Here is a 17,478-nt window from a genome sequence, read left to right as displayed (position 1 = left end):
CAGCAACCATCTTCCAAAACAAGCTTTACATTTCTAAAGAGAAGCATTTTGAAGGCTCGATGTGGGACACTGACCCTCAACAAGAACTTGTTTAACTTAAAGCAAAAAAGAGGAAAAGCAGCTCAAGGTATGGTGCCCACTGCCACAGCTCTGTGGACCATGAGCAATTGACAAGCACTGCCACATAGGATACAAGTTGCCTCACCTGTGGGCCATCAGGCCACTCCTAGAGTGTAGCAACTCTTACTTGTGGTGGAATGGACTTCAGGCGTGTTGGTAAATCAGCAAGCTGGGACCTGACCCACCCCTGAGCCTGGAGGCATTCTCTCCCAAACACTCATTCCTTTATTTAGTTAGATATGTTTCCTGCTGTCTTTTTGGCTATTTATTATCTCTGTGAAATCATCAAATAAACCTACACATTTTAACTCTGAAAAATCCTAGAGTTCCCTGTTAAAAAGATCCTACAAACTGTCACAGAATTGCAACAAATCAAATGAGTGGTCCCTTTCAAACCTTTAGTTTGAAAGCAGTTTTAGTAACTTATCGTGATGCTAACGTTAGTGAGCAATTTTTCTAGGAATGTTAGATATTTTAAGAATGTGGGGCAAGTGTGGTGGCTCATGCCTGCAATCCTAGTAACTTGGGAGGCGGGGGCATTTGAGCCTCAAGGACCACTTGAGCTTATGAGTTCAAGACCAGCCTGGGGAACATAGTGAGACATTGCCGCTACAAAAAATTTTACAATTAGCTGGGCTTGGTGGCTTGTGTCAGTAGTCCCAGCTATTAGGTTGGTGCAAAAGTAATCATGATTTTTGCCATTAAAAGTAATGGCAAGAACAGTGATTACTTTTGTACCAACCTTATACCTTATATTTGGGGAGCTGAGGTGGTAGGGTTCCCTGAGACTGGAAAAGTTGAGGCTGTAGTGAGCTGAGATCACACCACTGCACTCTAGCCTGGGCAAAAGAGTGAGGCCCGATCTCAAAAAAAAAAGAATGTGGAACACCTTTCCCAAAAGCCTGTGTAGTAACAGACTGACAAATGAAACCAAATGCAATTGATTAAAAAGCATCATTGTATTGTTTTCTTTAAGAAGGCATGTAATGGGCATGCTACCAGTTAAATAAAGACAGATGCAGCTGTAATACCTTGTTTCATAACTGCCCCTTTGTTGCAGTCAGGCTTAGATAAGTCATCTGTGTTCTCCTGACCAGTCTATCTTGTAACAATCCTTTATTATGACCACAGCTCATGTACTCTGTCTCCAAAGATGGCAATAAACCTACGTTAAACCTTTCTTGGTTATGATGCTCTCTAACTCATTTTTGGGGGGAGTGCAGAGATCAGTTTAGCACAAAGTCACATAGCAATTCAATCAGGCTCCCTTTCTCTTCATCAAGAGAATGTCCTTTCTCCTTCCTGCAAGAGGCCTGGTCTCAGGTGGAATGATTGAGGTAATGCATCTGGCTAACATCGGAGGCAAGCCTAGTCATGCACATAGATCATGCCCACGCTGTAGACATAATCTGGGTCACTATTCAAGCAATGCTGTGGTTTTTAAAAGTTAATACATCTTCCCTTGTCCAACACATACATGCACACACACACATGGGCACATGCATCTGTGTTTTAAGAATATTATTTGAGGTTTTCATCCTGCAGGATTATAAACTGTTACTTTGTATCCCTTAAAATACCAAGCTCAGATTTTAGGGTAACTGACATTTAACACTTGAATTATAGATGATTCCTGACTTACAATGGTTGACTTACAAATTTTTGACTTTACAATGAGGCCAAAGTGATGTCTATTCACTTCACTCCTTGACTTATGATGAGGCTATCTCTAGATAAACTCATTATAATTTGAAAGTATCTTGCATTTTTGACATGATTTTTTTTTAAATTTACAGTGTGTCTATCAGGACCTAACTCCACTGTAAGTCAAGGAGGATCTATATACTTTTTTTTTTTTTGAGACGAAGTCTTGCTCTTTTCCCCAGGGCTGGAGTGCAACAGTGCGATCTCAGCTCACTGCAACCTCCACCTCCCAGGTTCAAGCAATTCTGCTTCAGCTTCCCAAGTACTGGGATTACAGGTACCTGCTACCATGCCTGGCTAATTTTTGTATTTTTAGTAGAGAGAGGGGTTTCACCATATTGGCCAGACTGGTCTCAAACTCCTGACTTCATGTGATCCATCCTCCTTGGCCTCTCAAAGTGCTGGGATTACAGGCATGAGCCACCATGCCCAGCCAGATCTATGTACTTTTTTATTTTTTTTTGAGACGGAGTTTTGCTCTTGTTACCCAGGCTGGAGTGCAATGGCGCTATCTCGGCTCACCGCAACCTCCACCTCCTGGGTTCAGACAATTCTCCTGCCTCAGCATCCCAAGTAGCTGGGATTACAGGTACGTGCCACCATGCCCAGCTAATTTTTTGTATTTTTAGTAGAGGCAGGGTTTCACCATGTTGACCAGGATGGTCTTGATCTCTTGACCTCGTGATCCACCCACCTTGGCCTCCCAAAGTGCTGGGATTACAGGCGTGAGCCACCACGCCTGGCTAGATCTATGTACTTTTAAATGACTTTGAGGGACTAAAGAAGAAAAGAGGAAATAAGCCTCAAAACAAAGAAAAAAAGTGGTTACAAAGATTTACTTGAGCAGAGAGGCCAAAAAACGTTTACACAAAACTGCTGTTTTCTTGCAATTAATGGTTAAGCGTTGCCAATGACCATGCTGCGTGATAGACACATCATTCACCAAGTACTCTCCTAGATCAGCCTCCTGGTGGCTGGCTTTCTTATGGCTAAGTGTTCTTCTTTTTCTAGTCCATAATTTGTCTTTTAATTTATGAAATATCTCTTATTTTAACAAAATAATAAAAGAAAATAAAAATGCACTTTTAAAAGAAACTGTTCTCTAGATTGAGCTTTATCAGATACAAACCTGCCATGTGAACTTGAACAAGTCATTTAACGTCTCTGAGTTCTACATCATCTGTCTACATCATGTCAAAACAATCAATTAAAAATAAAATCATTTGAGTAAACTCAAATGATTTTATTTTTAATTGATTGTTTTGACATGATGTAGACAGTGTCAGGCACATATTAAGTGCTTAATAAATGTCCTTTTAAAAACTACATCAAAAATTATACTTTCTCAAAAAATGACAAAGAGAAGGGATGAAACAGGAAAAAACCCACACAAAGTTCTCTATTACACTAACCTAAATTTTTTCGGAAAAATAGTGAAGTGGCTCATTTTTATAATGACATTGAGCTCAGAAACATAAATCATAAAATCAACCGCAGGATTATTGTAATTTAAGAACAGGTACACTGTCACTCTCTCTTAGTTAATTTCTTAGATAATTACGTAGGCATCTAGCATCTAAAAATGTGATGTAAATGTCTTGCTATTGTTGTAATCATTACTTTTTAAATTTCTTTGAGATGGAGACTCACTTTGTCACCCAGGCTGGAGTACAAGTGGTGCTATCTCACATCACTGTAACCTCCACCTCCTGGGTTCAAGTGATTCTCCTGCCTCAGCCTCCCGAGTAGCTGGGATTACAGGCATGCACCACCACACCTGGCTAATTTTTTGTATTTTTAGTAGAGACAGGGTTTCACTATGTTAGCCAGGATGGTCTTGATCTCCTGATCTCATGATCTGCCTGCGTCGGCCTCCCATGGTGCTGGGATTATAGACATGAGCCACCGCGCCCGGCCCTATGACTGTGTTTTCAAAATTATAAATCCACTTTAGCAGAACCAAACCTGATTCTTTCCCTATGTTGTTGCTCAATGTAAATTCATCCCTGTGGTCAAGAGATTAAGAGGAAAGAAGACAGGGATTTGGCTAACATTTGCGATTCCTTGTCTATGGTTATTCACCTAAGGTTGCAGAGACAGAAACGCCAAGCTTTCAGGAAACTGCCTAACTACAGATCCCTCCAGAAGAAGGAAGAGGCTGGCTTGATTGGAAGATTCATGATAAAAGGGACTCTTTCTTGTTTGCACCACTATCTAGCGGCATTTGGGAGGGTGTTGTGAGGGTAGGGTTAGACAATAAGGAAGTATGTTTTCTATACAGACATTAAAACAATAATAAAACCAACCAAAAGGATCTGTTTTCTGTCATCACCATGTGTTGGCAATGCTTAACTAGGTCAGGGATGAAATTCTCTTCAACCTAAGGGCAGACTCCACCTAGCACCCTCCTCCCACTGACACTATTCCCCTGTGCAGTGCCAGGCACATAGCAGGGATGAATCGCGGAAAAGATGCTAAGATAGAAAATAAGACTATGAAAGACTCCCTTCCACGATTCCTTTGTTGCTTTTCCTATTTTTTTTTTTTAAACATGAAACCATAGTGTCAACTTCCCATAGTATTTCATACATCTCTCTGGTCCTTATTAAAATCGTGTGCTATCTTTTGGTTTCCTTAGCTCAGGAAGAATATTCATTCAATGAGGATGGAGGAAGGTAATGAACAAGGAGGGGCCAATGAGACATGGATAAAGTTCTGAAAGACCTGAGATGATGGACCCTAACAAGAGAAGGTTGAAGAGCTGAAATCTTTGCTCACAATGTGGAATATATTAAGTGTAAGATGATTATCAGATTGACTTCCTTTTCCCAGACGCATGGTGGACTTAGGGTCTGTGGACTTAATATATAACAGAGGTTCTATGTCAGGGATGTCTTTCTAGCATCAGGGAAAGTAAAACCCTGGAAATGAATTCCAGAAGTCTTCATTTATCAGGAGAATGGATAAGTGTGTTTTCCACTAAATTCAATTTTTAATGGCTGTCACATACTTTGTGAAGCATTAAATTCACATTTATACTATTTCAATGACAGAGAAAGAATCTACGCACGAGGTAAAAGCCAATGGGAAACTCTGGGTGATAATGGTGTGTCTATATAGGTTTATTGATCGTAACAAATGTATCAGTCTAATGGGGGACATTGACTATGGGGGAGGCTGTGTATGTGTGAGGGCAGATGGTATATGGGAACTAGTTTCCGCTCAATTTTGCTGTGAACCTAAAACTGCCCTAAAAATAATCTTTTAAGATGCCAGTGTGGGAGGGGGAGGAACTGTTGCTACTGCATAAAAATAATTAGTTTCACTTGCATGGTGCTTTAAAACTTAGCTACTGCTGGGCACAGTGTCTCATGCCTGGAATCCCAAAACTTTGGGAAGCTGAGGTGGGTGGATCACCTGAGGTCAGGAGTTAGAGACCAACCTGACCAATGTGGTGAAACCCTCTCTCTACTAAAAATACAAAACTACCCGGGCTTGGTGGTGGGTGCCAGTAATGCCAGCTACTTGGGAGGCTGAGGCAGGAGAACTGCTTGAACCCAGGAGGTAGAAGTTGCAGTGAGATAAGATCTCATCATTGCACTCCAGCATGGGTGACAAGAGTGAAACTCCATCTCAAAAATAAACATAAAAACAAAAATAAAACCTAGCTAGTGGTTTCATTCTCTTATATCATCCTGTGAAACTAGAAGGACAGATGTTCCTATTTCCATTTTTCAAGACAAATAAATTAAAACTCAAAGAGCTAACGTGACTTGTTTTAGTCTAAAGAACAAACAAGTGGGCTGGGCGCAGTGGCTCACACCTGTAATCCCAGCACTTTGGGAGGCTGAGGCGGGTGGATCACAAGGTCAAGAGATCAAGACCATCCTGGTTAACATGGTGAAACCCCATCTCTACTAAAAATACAAAAAAAAATTAGCTGGGTATGGTGGCGCGTGCCTGTAATCCCAGCTACTCAGGAGGCTGAGGCAGGAGAATTGCCTGAACCCAGGAAGCGGAGGTTGTGGTGAGCCGAGATCGTGCCATTGCACTCCAGCCTGGGTAACAAGAGCAAAACTCCGTCTCAAAAAAAAAAAAAAAAAAAAAAAAAAAAAAACAAGCATTCAAATTAGGTCTGAAAATGAGTCTTCTAAGTCCAATGATTCACGAATGCACTTTCCACCTGTATCTCTAACAATTCACAAGCTTTTAGGGAAAAAAAAAATCTTATTTTTGTCCCAGGGTAGATACTCAAAATAAGCATTTTATGGATTATCAACGTAATTAAAACATTAAGATAGGAAAAAGAAATGTATATAAGATCATGACAGAAAGGAAAGCTCATCCAAACTCTAAGGTGCCAATATCCTTTTAAAAACTCCCAACTGGGCCAGACACAGTGGCTCACTCCTGCAATCCCAACACTTTGGGAGGCCAAGGCAGGAGGATTGCTTGAGCCCAAAACTTTGAAAGCAGCCTGGGCAACATAAGGAGACTCTGTGTCCACAATAAAGTAAAAGAAAATTAGCCAGGCATGGTGGACAAACCTGTGGTCCCAACTACTTGGGAGGCTAAGTTGGGAGAATCGCTTAGGCCCAGGAGGTTGAGGCTGCAGTGAGCCATGATGATACCACTGCACTCCAGCCTAGACAACAGAACGAGACTCTGTCTCAAAACGAAACAAGAAAACAAAACACCAAAAAACTCTAGAGTGATAAGTGGACTATTCTGAAATCACCAACATTAATTGGTCTATGCCAGCAATGAAGGAGAACTGAGTCTCATAGTAGATCAAACAAATTTCTGGTTTCCCAGGATTGGTAGGTCCAGAAAGAAACCACTAGGGAACACTGGGACAAAAATAATGCTTCATCCACCAAAATGGATGTGTCTGGGTCTTAGGATACAGGCTTCTTAGCCCAAAAGGCAGTGAGTTTCCGTACATCAGTTTAACTTCCTAACAGTTATAATAGTCGTAACCAGTGCTTGTTGAGAACTTACTCTATGCTGAGCTTTGGTATAAATGCATTGCACTTTCCTTAGATTTTTTTAGTGAATAAAAAGTTAACTTTGCAATATCATAATAACCTTTGAAGTAATCAGAAAATGCCCAGTGGCACATAGATCTGGGATTTGCCATTCTTGGTTCTCGAATGCTGGTGCTGGCGTCACTGAGAGGGCGTAAAGTGAAGGCCTGGCAGTCATCCTGTGAATGCCAGACAGCTCTGGACCCACAGAGGAATGTAGACATTTCCTTTTAAAACAATAATTTAATATGAAGCAGTTATGTAAAGGCTTTAGCTCATTTTCTCATTATTTCAAAAATTTGAATTTTTTTTTAAAGATGGAGTTTCACTTTTGTTGCCCAGGCTGGAGTGCGATGCTTCAATCTTGGCTCACTGCAACCCCCACCTCCTACCTCCAGGTTCAAACAATTCTCCTACCTCAGCCTTCCAAGTAGCTGGGATAAGAGGCACCTGACATCATGTCTGGCTAATTTTTATATTTTTAGTAGGGTAAACTGTATTTTTAGTTTCACCATGTTGGCCAGGCTGGTCTCAAACTCCTGACCTCGGTGATCCACTCACTTCAGCTTCCCAAAGTGCTGGAGTTTCAGGTGTGAGCCACCGTGCCTGGCCAAAAATCTGTTTTTGTTTTTTTTTTTTTTTGAGCCAGAGTCTCACTCTGTCTCCCAGGCTGGGGTGCAGTGGTGCAATCTCAGCTCATTGCAACCTCCGCCGCCTCCCGGGTTCAAGCAATTATCTGCCTCAGCCTCCCGAGTAGCTGGGATTACAGGCACCCACCACCAGGCCTGGGTAATTTTTGTATTTTTAGTAGAGACAGAGTTTCACCATCTTGGCCAAGCTGGTCTTGAAATCATGACCTTGTGATCCACTCTCCTTGACCTCCCAAAGTGCTGAGATTATAGGCATGAGCCACCAAGCCCAACCCAAAAATCTAATTTTTAAGAAGCTTTCACTGCCATATAATTCTGTAATGTTAAGCTTCTTCCATGTTGCCAAGAATTTCAAAGAGCAAAAGGTAGGTATGTAAAAACCACTGAGGGTGGTTTTTGGCATGCTGAGGGTGCTCATCAGTGATAGAATAAGATATTTAAGATATTTATGAAGTTTTAATGGTGATCTCATCCCTATACCAGACATATATAGTTACAAACTGGTAAGGTCAAAACATGGGGAAAATATTCCTTTGTAATAGTCCCCCTGGTATTTTGTTTTCTTCCACCTGCTCATTAATATCTAGAATCAATCTCTCTCTCTCTCCTTTTTAGAGACAGAGTCTTGCTCTCAGTCATTACCCAGGCTGAAATGCAGTGGTACAATCACAGATCACTGTGAGCCTGAACTCGTGGGTTCAAGCAATCCTCTCACCTAAGCCTCTCAATTAGCTAGGACTATAGGCAAGCGCCACCAAGCATGGCCTGGAATCTCTTTTTAATAGGATAGAATCCTTTCTGAACTGGCAAAGAATCTTAATATGGAAATACCTAGGGCAGTGATATTGACCTAAATCTACAATAGGTGTAGACTTTGGCATCAGAGCTGAGGTTTGTCTGAGTAAGGCTGCGGTGGTGTGATATGAGGAGACATTTAGGATGGTGAATTGTTAGGTAAGATTTAGGGAGGAGATGTAGAAAAAGAGTCCAAAGATAAACATCTGACTGCCCCAACCCCTGCCTAATAATCGGTATTCCCTTGCAATGCTCAGGCTTCGGGGATTGTCCAATGATGGATGATTGCAGTCTGGAAGCATTTAAGATGACTGGCACCAGACCTCTGGTGAACAATGCGGGGAGAGTATTTATCCTGCCTGCAGGTTTATTCCATTTATTCCAACAGAAGTGTAATATCTCAGGTATAGGCTCCAGTTCTCTTCTCTCTGGGTATCCATGAGTGATTGCTGCCAATAGCTTGGTGCCTCCAAGATCACAGCTGAGCTCTGCAGAGCAAGTCCCCAGCCTGCTGAATCATCAATTCTTTTTCCTGAGAACATGTCCCATGTCCTGACAAAACAATTCTCTAATCAAAACACCCCAAACTTGGTCATTTCTATCCTTACAAAAGAAAATATAATTTAAATGAGATTGTGGAGTACTAAACTATACCCAAACCCAAGGCACTAAAATTTTCTATCAAGCAGAGCCACCTAGCGGTAAAAATGGAACATTTTTTTAAAAAATTCCCATTTATTTTCTCACTCTAGTTTATAGTTACCCACTTTAAGACTGTCGCCTCCATCTGTTTTACTTACTAAACATCTATTTATCCAAGGTAAACAAACCTACGGTTTCTCATAATTGGAAAGTTTTATGACTAAAACAGAGGCCAAGGCAACAGTGTCTCTTTAGAAGGGCAAGAAAATGTCAAAACTAATTTATTTCTAAAGATAAAGAGCCCTAGGATATTTACTTCATAGCCTTCTATTTTCTGTAACTCACGCTACCTCTTCTCCACACTATGCACATATACACCCATGTAAATGGTCGCATACAATTTATAGGAATGGAGAAGGCAAGCAAAAAGTGTTCCACCGTGGTTCCCAATCCCCTTCCTGCCAGATACAACCTGTGGTAGAAATGAGAAGTACCTTGGGTTGTGATTTGATTCCTTTTCTTCCTTCAAGGTAGGTAAACATTCATAGTCAGCTAGGACAAAATAAAAGCAAACTCATTGTTACTGAAATTCTATTTTCTATCCACAAACCTGATACTGCTAAATACTGTAGTTTTCTGATGTGTGTGGTTACATGTGCAAAAAGGAGTGATTGTGGTGAAAAGATTAATGATGACAAAGCCCTTGAAATGGAGAAAGCACTAATAACACAGATACAAAACTTCAACGTGCCTCTGCCCCCAGAAAGGACACAGTTCGTCACTGCTTGGTTATTCTGTCCTTGTGGCACCCTGGTGCTCCAAAAGCTAGAATCTGCATGCCTCGGGATAGACACTGGAATAAAATGACTTCGCCTGAGGTTCTAATGTGTCTGCAGAATGATTTCCATCAGATTGCATAGTAGAAAAGAATTGGGTAACGTGGGAAAACAACCAATCTTCGTAAGGTCGTAAGTTCTTTTCTATTACGCCACTCATTATTTTTAAGGGCAAAAAAGTTATTTGAGTCTATCACCTATGTGTCAAAATAACTCAGCTCTAGTTGCCAAATAGAAATGCCTTTCCCAGTTTTCTGGTTTTAGTATGACAGGATCATGATTTTATATTACACAAAATCTCTAGCACAAAACCTAATAAAACAACATAGTAAGAAGAGATTGCCTTTACGTGATGAATTTTTTCTTCTACTTTTTTTTTTTTTTGCATTTGTCAAGTTCTACTATGCATGCATATTACTTTTAGCAAATGAAAACAACAAAATGAGATTCCTGATCTCAAGGACCTGCCCCATTTCAAACAGAATGGCTTTACAGAGTCATTCTTTCCTCAATATGAAAAACTGTTAGAAATTGTACAAGTTATCTGAGTAGTTCTTTTTTGAAATCATATCTTGTAGTAATAATTATTATAACCAGTCTCTGAATTTTAGAATTCTACTGTACAGTGTTGAATTTCACAGACCCTAGGGTATTTTTAAAAAATAAATGGTTAAAAAAAATGCAAATTGTATGATAATGCTGGGGTTTGTTAATTTGAGTAGTAAAATAATTTATTAATTTGTAAAAGAAATTTAAAAAAAGAAAAAACACGGTGGCTTATGCCTGTAATCCCAGCACTTTGGGAGGCCGAGGAGGGTGGATCATGAGGTCAAGAGATCGAGACCATCCTAGTCAACATGGTGAAACCCCGTCTCTACTAAAAATACAAAAAACATTTAGCTGGGCATGATGATGAGTGCCTGTAATCCCAGCTACTCAGGAGGCTGAGGCGGGAGAACTGCCTGAACCCAGGAGGTGGAAGTTTGCAGTGAGCCGAGATCGCGCCATTGCACTCCAGCCTGGGTAACAAGAGCAAAACTCCATCTCAAAAAAAAAAAGAAAAAGAAAAAGGAAAAACAGCTGCCATCATTTTAAAGTCCCATTATTGATTTACTAAAAAATAAGGAACATACACTTCCATTACTGCCAGATATCAATTGGAAATTTTTATATGGGGTACGTGTATCACCATCTATATGAGCAAGGCCCAAACATTCTGAAGTGATAGAAATGTTCTAGATTCACACTGTTCATTTACTAAAGCCTCAGTATGTGGCTACTTAAGCCTAATTTTAAATTTTATTTAGTTTAAATTAATTTAAATTTAAATAGCCACATTTGGTGAGTATCTATTATGTCAGACAGCACAGATCTATGGATACTATGTTTGATAAAGTTTTACATCCAGAGTCAGTTCAAAATTATGGATCTCTAAATTCTGTAATGTATAAGGTAATGCCAGATGCTAACTTCTCCCAGATAATTTGGTTTCAGAGATTTCCTTTCTTGAATAAAAGGCCATTTTCTGCTTCAAAAAGACCATTTCAACAACTTGTACAGAAATCAAAACAAGTGGCAACGATTAAGCTGAGTATTTAAGTATTGTCAGACCAAGTTTATCATCTGCATGCACCAGATTCAATGTGGGATTGGGCTCTGTCTCACTCCAGCATTTACTGAGATATTTATAAAGCTATTGCAGCTTTCTGTTACTAGAGAGGAAAGAAGAAACAACTTTAGGTTACCACATACCATTTCTATTCATGCTGTTCATCCATTTATCAAGCTCTTCCATTTCAATTTCCATAACAGAGGGTGTATCTTCCTCAAAAATAGGGCTAGAAATAGAGAGCAAAAGCCTTGTTGGAAAGAAATGTGAAATGTACCTAATTTCATTTGGAAAGAGACTAGAATGTTGAACCTGAGGACAATGAAGTTAATTTAGTGCCCTATGCTCTAAGGAAGCCTGGGGGCTTGCCCTTTTCCAGACAATCAAACTTTAATAGGCTACCACGAAAACAAACATACATCCATCACTGGTCCAAAAGTGGGGTGCCCACAGGCCCAACAAGTGGACTAAAAAGGGAACCCAGGAGACAGACTGCTCCCCTCAAGGTGCAAAGTCAAATCTGCAGCCTCCCAGGGCGAGGCCCTTCCGGGGAGTTGCCACATTTAGCATTTTAACATTGCTTGATTTCACTTCCTCTTCCTTTGGGTTTTTTGATCAGTGCCCCAGGTCAAGAGGCACTGTCACCAGGCTGCAGTTATCACCTGTCCCTTCAATTCCCAGGCTTTTCTCTCTTGGAGAAATGGAGCCCATTGCTTTAAGAAATTCACTGCCCTGAACCCAGGAGGCGGAGGTTGTGGTGAGCCGAGATCGCGCCATCGCACTCCAGCCTGGGTAACAAGAGCGAAACTTCGTCTCAAAAAAAAAAAAAAAAAAAAAGAAAGAAAGAAAAAGAAAAAAGAAATTCACTGCCCTCACTTGCAGAAGCTCAAAGTGCACAGTCGGGGAACAGAGCCCTTGCTTAGTGGAGATGGGGTTGGGTAAGGAGGGACCACCAGCTCTGAAAGCTGCGTAGGCTGTACACTGTGCAGAGGAAGCAGCAAAGTTTCTAAACCAGGAGGCTGCTTGGAAGATGGGGAGGGTATGGCATTACCCCAGAACAAGCTTCTGGGTGGAGGCTTGTTTTTTTCTCTCCCACCCCTCCTTCCCTCCCTCCTCTCCCTTTCTCCTACTCCTCCCACTCTTCCCTTCTTCCACCTCTCTCTCCCATCCCCGGGGGTTCTTGCTATGCAAACGAATGCTTCTACCAGGGCTCTCCTGCTCAATACCGGCTTAAGTATCTTTCCTGGTGATAAAATTTCTAATCAGAATAAATGAACCGACATCCTTGAAATACAGCCAGGGATAGACTATTTACTATGCACTTGAAATTGGTAACAGTCAGGATATTTTTCTGAACGTAGGACATCGAAATAAAGCAGATGTCACGCTGTCCTTGCCCAGATCACACTCACACGCTGGATAGGGTTTGGGGATGCCGGTACATCCCCCCTTCCCTGCCAGTGATCTTCTGCCTGGGAAGCAGGAGAGTACACAAAGTGCCAGAACAAAAATAACTGAAAAGCCAGCTGCCCACCAGTCTCCTCCTCGCCCCGTTGCTGTTCACTCCCCAGATCAGAAGCAGCAGGGAAAACTTACACTTTCAGGTTTTCACTTCCCAGTTCATCTAAAAAGAAATGAACATAAAGGCCATGTTAGCTTTGTTCTTCAATACAAAGTATTGAATTAAAGTAACAACTTTTAATTTCAACCACAGCTGAGGCCTCCTTTACAAAGAGAGTGAAATGACACTAAGTAACATTTTTAAAGGAGCGATCATTAACTTAGAGTCAAACAAGTGCAGATTGCCACATTGAAACGAGGTCTTAATCCATGTGAAATCTGCTTTGTTTTAGAAGTGTGTGGTCTGCTGAGAACTCTCACTTCAGATCAGATGTTCATCTGTCTTTATTTTTTACATCTATGGAAAGAGGAAAACAGTGATAAGGGAAGGCAAGGGAGGGTGAAACAAGAGAGCTTATTCCTCTGCCCCTTTCAGTAAAATGTCCCAGATCTAAAGGTTGCTGTTGCATCTCCTGTGACACCCCATGCTGATCACTGTGGCACTGTGCTTTAATCCTGGTGGAGGATGTGGGCTCTTCCATCAAGGGCTCCCATTGGAATTTTCCTTTTACCCCTGCTCTTTGCATGGCTGGATCCCTGACATCCTCAGAGTCCCAGCTTAAACACTCTTTCCTTCCCCACCTTCTCTATAGAAAGCAGGGCCCATCTTTCCTGTTGCTCCCCAGCTCAGCACCTTGCTTGCATCCTTCATAGTACTGGCCACAATTTCTCATTGGTCAATTCATCTGTTTGATTTTTTTTTTCTGTCTGTCTCTCTCACTAGACCATAAGTCCAAAGTGGCAGGGTTTGTGTCTGTCTTACTCATCGTGGTATCCCCTCAGCTCTGAGCCAGCTAGCACAGTACCTGGTAAATGCCCAGTCAAATCAGTGGAATAAATAATTAGGTGTTAACCTCAGTTGTTCAGCACTAGGGTTCAATACATATCCAGTCTTTTGGACTTAGCATAGTGAAACTTCCAACACACTTGATTTTAATTGCTGTTGGTTGAGGTGAGAGTCAAGTAACTGTTTACAAAATGGCTCTAATGCACATCAGATTCTGAATGAACAAGTGGTGAGAACTAGAGCCTGATGTCCCAGCTGAAGCCCTGTTTCATTTGGCAGGAGAACCAACACATACAGAGAAATGAGGCAATGATGTTGAGTGGATAGTATAGGCCTGCTGCACCTTTTATGATGTGAAACTTTTGAAAAGCAAACCACTTTGTAGGAGTCCACCAAATAGAGGTTTCTGAGCCTTGGCAATCAGAGGCCTCTTTTTATGTATCCTGGAGAAACACAGGTCCTCAGTGAGGGAACACAACCAGCAGACACCTGGAACTGAGTTCCTGGCAGCAGTGAGCTGGTGTAATTTCCTGTGGGTTGGCAAGCTTGAATGGCATTGCTAATCCAGGAAAGCTGGGCACAGATGTAAGTTTCATGCCATCACTGCTTGCCTTCCAGGAGCTGAAGGCTATGTCCTCCTACCCTCCAGTAGGATGCACAGCTTCCTGCAGATGCCTGACTTAAGGAATTTTACTGTAAATAAAGCTTCTACGCAATTGAACATCCCTACAGGTGATCCAGAAAGATCCTCCTGTTTTGTCACTCCCTCCCCTTCCGTCTCCTTTTTTCCCTGCTGAATAACCCCCCACCCAATTTCCCACAGAGCAAGTGGCTGCATGGCCCCACCGTTGTTGGCATGGATTTATTTTTATAATCCGAGTTCCCCACAGGCTTCAGGGTGAGGAAAAGCTAGCCTACATGCAGACGATGGAAAAGTTTTAAAAGCCATTGCAGAAGTGGTCCAGATGCACCAAATGTGAAGCTCCTGTAATCATATTAAAACAGAGTAAAAAGCCTTCGGTGGCCTCATTGCTGCTCCATGGCTATTACCCCTGCTCCGGCCACCATGGCAACAGAAAAACATCTGGGAGAGCACACAAAGAGCAGAGCATTAAACCAGGAGGGAGACCAATTACTTGTCCTCAGCAATCAGCCCCTGCCTGCTCCACTCCACCTGGCCTATATCTATTTATGAATAGCCACCTACTCCCTTTGCAACCAGGAGGCAAATGCAGCTCTTACACAGCCCCATCTCAAATGCCCTCTTCCATTTCATCTCCTCTGACCCACTTTGTCCTCCTCCTTCAGTTCCTACATTACCCTCACTTAGCCTGACAGTACCCTCCTCTCAGCTCCTCTCCCCTGTGCATTCAATAGTGGGATTGTCTGGTGGAGGCTAGGGGAGGGAAGGAGCTACAGGAGCCTCTGGCTCCCTTATCTTGTTTCCATGCTGAGCATTGAGCAAGAGAAAGAGACCCTTTCCGGAAGATTTACTGAGCAAGCCAGGCATCATGTAGCCGAGCCTGTTTAAAGTGGTGGTTTATGGCCAGCTGTTTTCCCTGCAGCTCTTTCAGAGAGACCTCGCACATCAAGACACTGCAAATTTAAGTCCTGGAGGGCTAGGAGGAATGATAGCACAACATCACGTTACTACATAATGTTTCCCTTTCCCTGGACATGAAATGGACAAGCCCAAAGGAAAAAGTAATTTCCAATTGGATGAAATGTTCTAAAAGTTTTGGCCAAATCCTCTCCAGCTGTCACATTTAGACTTATTTCCTGGTGTAGTATAACAGACCAGGCTCTATCAATGTGGGGAAAGAACCAGTGTGTCTGCTTCTAACTTTCCCAGGGGACATTGTGTGTACAGGTCTCCGTGCCCTCCCAGAAAGTATTTCTTTGGGAGCTTTCCAAGCAAATGCTGGTCTGACCTTCCATGATAATTGTATTTTTCCTTAAAAAATCAAATTTTGTTAATGTAAATATTCTGCTTTTATTAAATTTTAGCATTCAGTTTTTCTTAAAAGATATCCATCTTGAAGCAGCTAGTGATCATGTCTGTATTAAAGCATTGGCTGATAAGAGAAAAAAATTCAAATAAAACTCTCTATCAAAAACGTTTGTGATAAGCCAATTGTTTTGAAATTATTTTTCTCTGTTGTATTTTCTAAAGTAAGGCATATTTAAGGTCAAAACAATGTGCCAATTCATAGTAAGGATATTGTACAGATTTGACTTTACCCCTGAGAGTAGATGTTCTTTAAAAACCATCCTGACATTCTTTAATGAACTCATTTATTCGACAAACATGTACAAGCAGCTAGTGTGTGTTGGGCTAGGCATTGAGTTAGGTGAAGGGAGATAATAAGCTAGCACTTAGCACTTATACCAGGTACTGATTTTTTTCTAAGAGATTTGCTTATATAAACCATTGAATTCTCACAACTCTATGAGGTAGGTATTGAATTTGCCAGTTTTACAAATGAGGAAACTGAATCAGAGAGTCACAGTGCCAGCAAGTACGAGCCAACCAAGCAGTGTGTGTGGTGAGTCTGGACTCTCGACCTGAATGCCACATTGTCACACAAGACAAATAAGACAAGCTCTTGGTTTTCTTGGGCCTTAACAACAACATAAACCAGAAAGAAAATAAGGAAACGAAGAAAGAAGAGAAAAGAAAAGAAAGGAAAGGAAAGAAAGGGGAGGGGAGAGGAGGGGAGGGGAGGAGAGGGGAGGGTAGGGAAGGGAAGGGAGGAGGGAAGGGAAAGGAAGGGAAGGGAAGGGAAGAGAAGGGAGGGGAGAGGAGGGGAGAGGAGGGGAGGGGAGGGGAAGGAGAAAGGAGGGAGAAGGGAAGGGAATGGAGGAGGGAGGGAGGAGGGAGGGAATGAGGGAGGGAGACAGACAAGTCACCAACTTACAACAAACGTAAATGCTGTGAACAACAGTGTGAACAAGGTTTTCTGAGAGCACAGAAGAGGTTGTAATTTATTTTACCTAGGGAGGGATTATTCAAGTCTTCTTAAAAACTGGGCCCTAGCAGGGGAGTGCAGTGGCTCACATCTGTAATCCCGGTGCTTTGGGAGGCTGAGGTGGGTGGATCACTTGAGCCCAGGAGTTTGAGACTTGCCTGAGAAATATAGTAAGACTGTCTCTACAAAACATTTTTTTTAAATATAAAAAAACTACCCAGGCATGGTGGCAGAGGCCTGTAGTACTAGCTACTCTGGAGGCTGAGGTGGGAGGATTGCTTGAGCCCAGGAGATTGACATTGCAGTGAGCTATGACTGTGCCACTGCATTCTAGCCTGGGTGACAGAGCCAGGCCCTGTCTCTCAAATAAAATGAAAACAGACCTAGGCCCTGGAAAATGGGCTGGCAGTTTGCCAAGCAGACAAGAAGGAAATTCCAGACAGAAGAAATAGTATCAACCAGGTATGGAGGTATCCTGAAAGTCAAGCCATGCTCTGGGAACAGCAAATACTTCAAGTGTGGTTACAGTGGAGGACACATGGGCCATGTCTGAGGTTGAGGCTGGCTCTCACTTGTCAATGGCTTTTGAATCATGAGACTTTTGCAGAGAAATTCAATGAAAAATAAACTTCTGGACTTGGAGCCTAAGAGACTCACCATGTGAGTGGATACCTCCAACATCCCCTCCCCGCTTGACTCCATTAGGCAAAACCAGCATT

At 41.9% G+C, this 17,478-nt stretch overlaps 1 protein-coding gene across 1 annotated transcript in view; it reads right to left on the bottom strand.

Annotated features, from left to right (window-relative positions):
- Positions 1-17,478, bottom strand: part of TMEM154 (transmembrane protein 154) — a 59,003-nt gene that overhangs the window by 6,424 nt on the left and 35,101 nt on the right. Inside the window, exons 4-6 of the mRNA XM_002745396.6 lie at positions 12,980-13,007; positions 11,527-11,612; positions 9,433-9,490 (exon numbers count right to left, since the gene is read on the bottom strand). Of these exons, the coding sequence (XP_002745442.3) occupies positions 9,433-9,490; positions 11,527-11,612; positions 12,980-13,007 (172 nt within the window). The remainder of the gene's footprint in view (positions 1-9,432; positions 9,491-11,526; positions 11,613-12,979; positions 13,008-17,478) is intronic.

The sequence above is a fragment of the Callithrix jacchus genome, chromosome 3 (genome assembly GCF_049354715.1).
Source record: "Callithrix jacchus isolate 240 chromosome 3, calJac240_pri, whole genome shotgun sequence".
In the NCBI taxonomy this organism is placed as follows: domain Eukaryota; kingdom Metazoa; phylum Chordata; class Mammalia; order Primates; family Cebidae; genus Callithrix; species Callithrix jacchus.
The sequence above is the reverse complement of the archived record's forward strand: the minus strand, read 5'-3'. Positions and strand labels throughout refer to the sequence as shown.